The 6,115-nt window shown below is 38.8% G+C and overlaps 1 protein-coding gene across 1 annotated transcript in view; it reads right to left on the reverse strand.

Annotated features, from left to right (window-relative positions):
* The window catches only part of LOC107692850 (probable polyketide synthase 16), a 33,346-nt gene extending 27,871 nt beyond the window's left edge, over positions 1-5,475 (reverse strand). Inside the window, 1 exon segment of the mRNA XM_016492060.1 lies at positions 5,465-5,475. Coding sequence (XP_016347546.1) covers positions 5,465-5,475 — 11 coding nt within the window.
* Positions 5,476-6,115: the final 640 nt, after the last annotated feature.

The following is a 6,115-nucleotide window of genomic DNA, read 5'->3' on the forward strand; positions in this document are numbered from 1 at the left end:
TGGTCCTCAGCTCCACATGCTCTACCGGCTTCACTCTGGCTCCCTGCTTTGCCGGCTCCACCCTGGTTTCCTGCTTCGCCGGTTCTGCCTTGGTGCTATGCTCTGCCAACTCTGCCTCAGTTCCCGGTCTCTCCACTTCCACGTGGGCCTGGCCCTCCATCCCTCCCCCTGTTCTGCCTCCGCTCCATCACCCTCCTGGATTTTACTGTTGGGGGGGAGGCTATATCACGAATCCTGTCCATGGACTTACGTTTGATCGCCACCAGACGTCACCCTTCCGTTACATTGACTCTCAGCTGTAACAATCACACACTCACGATATTACCCCCACTCAGATCCTTTTCAAACTGCCGAGTATTGTTTGCGTATATCGCTCTCCTAGTGGTAGCACATTACGGAGCCAGTTTCCTGCCCTAGTTTCTAGTCCTTAGTTCCTAGTCAAAGTCTTGTCTTGCCTGCTTTCCCGTGTTACCTGATTATTGCCTGTTTATCTTGGATTAACCCTTTGCCTTTCTGTTTCGGACTGTGTTTGCACCTCGCCTGGACTACTGCTCGTGTTATTGGATTTCCCCTCTTGTCAAGCCCTCTGGATAACGTTCACTGTCGACTGACTTGCGCCTTCCTTTAGATACTCTTTTGTCTTGCCTGTAATGTATCTGCTTGCCACTGGCTGACCCATGCCTGTTTTATGACCATGTCTCTGTCTAAATAAAGCCTTGCAAATGGATCCGCACGTCTCGCGTCTCGTTCGCCCCGTTACACCTATAAGGGTAAGTTTGACGATTTTCAACCCGCTTTGTATTATTGCAACGTCTCTAATAACTTTAAATGAATGAATTAATACTATACTCGCTTTCTACATTGTTGGTGGAAGTGTATTTTGTGTTGTTGCACTTTTAATCAATCTTTGAATTATAGGTACAAGATTATTCCTGAATATAGAATTCGAGCCGTCCGGACCCGCAGATTTGTTATTAGGTAACTGTTTTATTACTTCATTTATTTCTTATTTCTTCATTTCTTTATCTAAGGATTGTTTTGCATCAGTGCTAAGAATGGGAAGATCCAATTGAGAAAAAAATTATTCTATTGCCTCTTGGCTTGTTTTACATTTTGATTCATAGACTTCTTTATAGAAATCAGCAAAGCAACGATTAATTTTCTTGGGGTCAACAATTATCTTCCCATTATTCAATTTTATTTTATGTATTGCACGAGTTGCCTGAGACTGCTTTAATTTATCACCAGTCTTTGCTTGATATGCATAAGTTGTCTCGACACTTTCTTAGAAATAATTGAGTTATATTCACTTCTCAGTGCAACAATTTTCTTTAAAGTAGTCTCACAACTAGTTGATCTGTATTCACTCTCCAGATTTGTTATTTGTTTGACAATTTCATTTAATTTGGCTTTGTTCTCTCTATTCTTAGCTGTTTGATATGCTATAATATCGCCTCTGATAACAGCCTTCATTGTCTCCCAAAGAACCGAATCGGATACATCTTTATCATTATTTTCGAAGAACGATGTAAACTTGTTAGAAAGATACTCATAAAATTTGTGATCGTTTAATAACATATATTTTATATTTAACTGAAGACAAACCGGGGCATGATCTGGTAATAATCTATTATGGTATTCAGTTGAAACTACATGTTGCAACAATCTGGAATCTATTAGGAAAAAGTCAATCCTTGAATAAGTTTTATGAACTGAGGAATAAAATGAAAAATCATGATCCGAGGGATGCAAAGCTCTCCAGCAATCTATTAAATGTAACTTTTGCATATAATTACTTAGTACACCAGCCGATTTATTTATTATGGTTTGACGGGGATGCATGTCTAACCTCGCATTTAACACGCAATTGTAATCACCAGCCATGATGACTTCTGAATGCATAAAGTCTGGTATAATCTTGAAGACGTTCTCAAAAAATGAAGGATCGTCAAAGTTAGGACCATACACATTCACTAAAGTGATGGGTAATGAATGTATCTCCCCACACACAACCAAATATCTGCCATTCCTATCCTTAATAGTTTGCTTATGTATAAAGGGGACAGACCTTTTAATAATAATTGCTACTCTAGCTTTGGTAGAGAAATTTGACTGGTAGACTTGAGACATCCATGGAGCTTTAATGCTAAACTTTGTTGTCCTTTTAATATGTGTTTCTTGGAGAAAAACTATTTCCGCACCCAATTTTTTAAGATGCGCATAAACCTTTCCTCTTTTGACTGGACTGTTAAGTCCACGTACGTTCCAGCTTAAAGGGGTCCTATTATGCTCTTTTACAAAGTCTTGATTTTGCAAGATTATTCCTGAATTTTTTATAGAATTCGGCACTAAAGCCGTCCGGACCCGCAGATTTGTTATTAGGTAACTGTTTTATTACTTCATTTATTTCTTCTACTGTAATTTCTTTAAGGATTGTTTTGCATCAGTGCTAAGAATGGGAAGATCCAATTGAGAAAAAAATTCTTCTATTGCCTCTTGGCTTGTTTTACATTTTGATTCATAGACTTCTTTATAGAAATCAGCAAAGCAACGATTAATTTTCTTGGGGTCAACAATTATCTTCCCATTATTCAATTTTATTTTATGTATTGCACGAGTTGCCTGAGAGTGCTTTAATTGGCGTGCAAGTAATTTTTGGGGTTTATCACCTATTTCAAACTGTCTTTGCCTGATATGCATAAGTTGTCTCTACACTTTCTTAGAAAGAATTGAGTTATAATCACTTCTTGGTGCAACAATTTTCTTTAAAGTAGTCTCACAACTAGTATTCAATCTCCAGATTTGTTATTTGTATGTAAATTTCATTTAATTTGGCTTTGTTCTCTCTATTCTTAGCTGTTTGATATGCTATAATATCGCCTCTGATAACAGCCTTCATTGTCTCCTAAAGAACCGAATCGGATACTAATGATAATGATAAAGGAGATAAAAACCTCCTTTATCATTATTTTCTAAGAACGATGTAAACTTGTTCGAAAGATACTCATGAAATTTGTGATCGTTTAATAACATATCACATTTCCAGGAATAATTTCCTCTATTATATTTTATATATAAATTAAGAGAAACTTAAGAGGCATGATCTGATAATAATCTATTATGGTATTCAGTTGAGACTACATGTTGCAACAATCTGGAATCTATTAGGAAAAAGTCAATCCTTGAATAAGTTTTATGAACTGAGGAATAAAATGAAAAATCATGATCTGAGGGATGCAAAGCTCTCCAGCAATCTATTAAATTTAACTTTTGTATATAATTACTTAGTACACCAGCCAATTTACTTATTATGGTTCGACGGGGATGCATGTCTAACCTCGCATTTAACACGCAATTGTAATCACCAGCCATGATGACTTGTGAATGCATAAAGTCTGGTATAATCTTGAAGACGTCTCAAAAAATGAAGGATCGTCAAAGTTAGGACCATACACATTCACGAAAGTGATGGGTAATGAATTTATCTCCCCACACACAACCAAATATCTGCCATTCCTATCCTTAATAGTTTGCTTATGTATAAAGGGGACAGACCTTTTAATAATAATTGCTACTCTAGCTTTGGTAGAGAAATTTGACTGGTAGACTTGAGACATCCATGGAGCTTTAATGCTAAACTTTGTTGTCGTTTTAATGTGTTTCTTGGAGAAAAACTATTTCCGCACCCAATTAAGCATAATAGGACCCCTTTAATAAATTCAGTGTGCTGCCACCGCGAACCTTCACTCCGTTACTCAGTATGTAAAAAAAAAAAATGTTCTGCCTGACCCTTTTAAATAAAAGCTGCACATTAAACCTTCCAACTCAAACTCAAAAAAGGTAACCTTCCCATGAACTTGAACATTACGAACTTTGCAAAAAACTGCATCCCATGCGAACATTATGGATGCTCACCCCAGAAAACAGTCTTTCCAATATATCAAAGAGAATTATATACACACAAGTCTTTTCTGACTCCGTTGTCCAACACAGCGTTTTCAACATTTCACCAGTTCTCCACTGCACCTCTTAGATATGCTTCAGCAACCTCGGGTGAGTCGAAGGTCTTCGTTTCTTTATCCCTCACGGTTATGATGAACTTGGAAGGTAAACAAAATCCGCATCTCACTTCATGCTCTCAGCATTTCTTTCATATGTTGTCGAACTTCTGTCTCAATTTCAAGACGTTTCAAGACGTCAATGGCGAGATCTGGAAAAATACGTATCGCTTTTCCATCGTATTGCAGAGGTTTCGATCTTGCCAGGCGCAAAATTTGTTCTTTCAATTGGTAGTGATGGATTCGGGCAATAATTGCCCGAGAGCGGCCATCTCTTAGTGGTTGTGGCGAACGGGGTGCCCTGTCGATCTGAATTGGACGGTAAAAGTTCTCCTCGCCCAGCATATTGGCCAGAAGCTTTGTCACAAACTCAGTAGGTTTACCATTTTCAGCGCCTTCTTTTATACCGACAATTCGAATGTTTTGTCATCGAGATCTTGACTCTTAAGTCACAGGTTTTTTCCTTAAGTTTTTCACATTTGGCCTCCAGGTGTGCACACTGTTTCTCAAGTGACTCGATGTGGGTTTCATTAACTTTTGCAGTCTTCTTCAGTCACTGTCACTCTGGAAGAAATGTTAGCGATGGATACGTTCAACTCTGTTAAGGTAGATGAAAGGATCCGCTTAATTTCGCTATTGCTTCCATTATGTCTGTGTTTTTTGGCACCGTTGCTTCAGCGTTAGTTTGATTAGCATTAGCCGGCGGCTCTTCATGAACATTGTCGGTGCCTCCCGCATCTTCTGTATTCGATTTTTCAGTTTTCTTATGCTTTGATGGCATTGTTCAGAATGTCAAGTTAACAACTTGTGGTATTTAAACGGCTACAAGGTGAATTGAGAGCAAATATTATAGACTCGTGGAGAGCTATAAAAATCACGTTTACTCCATTCAGTGCCGGAAGCGCGCCCCTAATTTAAAACATTTTAACTGCTGTAATTATTATTTGCTCAGTTTTTATTTTGTGTTTATGTAACTCTTGCATTATTGTAACTCAGTTTTTGCCACAAAGATAGCCTTAAGCCTTGTGCACACCGGGACAATTTTCGCACGTGCTTATCACCAGCATTTTTCAACGCGTCTTTGTGTTCATACCCAAGTTATTTTCACTGGCAATGAGCCGAGTGAACATGCAAATTCACTCCCTGACATTAGATGGCGCTTAATGAAAAATACCCCGGGACACATTGAATCCTATTTGATCTGCAATTCCTCTCCATAACAACTCCCTCTTACCGAGATTTTTGTAGTCGCTGTCACGTTTGTCATAAAGCCCTTTGTGTTCAGACCCTTATCGAGATTTTTGTAGTCGCTGTCGTGTTTGTCATGAAGCCCTTTGTGTTCAGACACCAATGAGACCAGCAGCTCTGCATTCATCTTGCCTCGATGCATCTTCCTGTCTACTTACTTCCTCTTCATCGTTAGGCATCAATGTGTGCTCTGCAAGACCGTTTTGTGCTTGAGCACCACCAAGTCGTGTTTTACTGTTTGGCTGATTAAAGGATATTTTTTAAATTGTAACCTTGAAAACATGCATTTTCTGTAAACCTACTTTGAAATGATAAGTATTGTGAAAGTGTAAGACTTTAGCCGGCAGTACTTCCTCCAACCACTAGGGGTCACACTCCTGCCATGACCAGCAGTATTATTTTGTAAGCCACTGTGCTTGTTTTGTTTCTCTTTTTTTTGTGACTATTGGAAGCCTTGCGTCTGTTTTGTTTGTACTTTGTTCCTTGTTTTTTTTTATCTCTACAAGTAAAACTACTTGGAGTGTGTATATCTTGTCTCCGTGAGATTTTGGGAGGATTCTGAGAAATCCTCAACCTGGAGTTAGCTCACTCAGGAAGAGCACCAGCTCTGTGTCCAGGAGATCAGGGTTGTAGCCCAGCTAAGACAACACTCAAGATTATTAGTCTAAAGTCTGGCAGTCCCTGCTTCTGTATCATTACAGCAAGACTGAACCAAAAATGGACCCAGCAGAGAGTCGAGGCCCTTCATCAAACGTGGAGAGAATATTATTGGAGCTCACCAATCATGCTACTGCCATTCACCATCATGA

Source organism: Sinocyclocheilus anshuiensis, unplaced genomic scaffold (genome assembly GCF_001515605.1).
Source record: "Sinocyclocheilus anshuiensis isolate Anshui unplaced genomic scaffold, SAMN03320099.WGS_v1.1 scaffold1344, whole genome shotgun sequence".
In the NCBI taxonomy this organism is placed as follows: Eukaryota; Metazoa; Chordata; class Actinopteri; order Cypriniformes; family Cyprinidae; genus Sinocyclocheilus; species Sinocyclocheilus anshuiensis.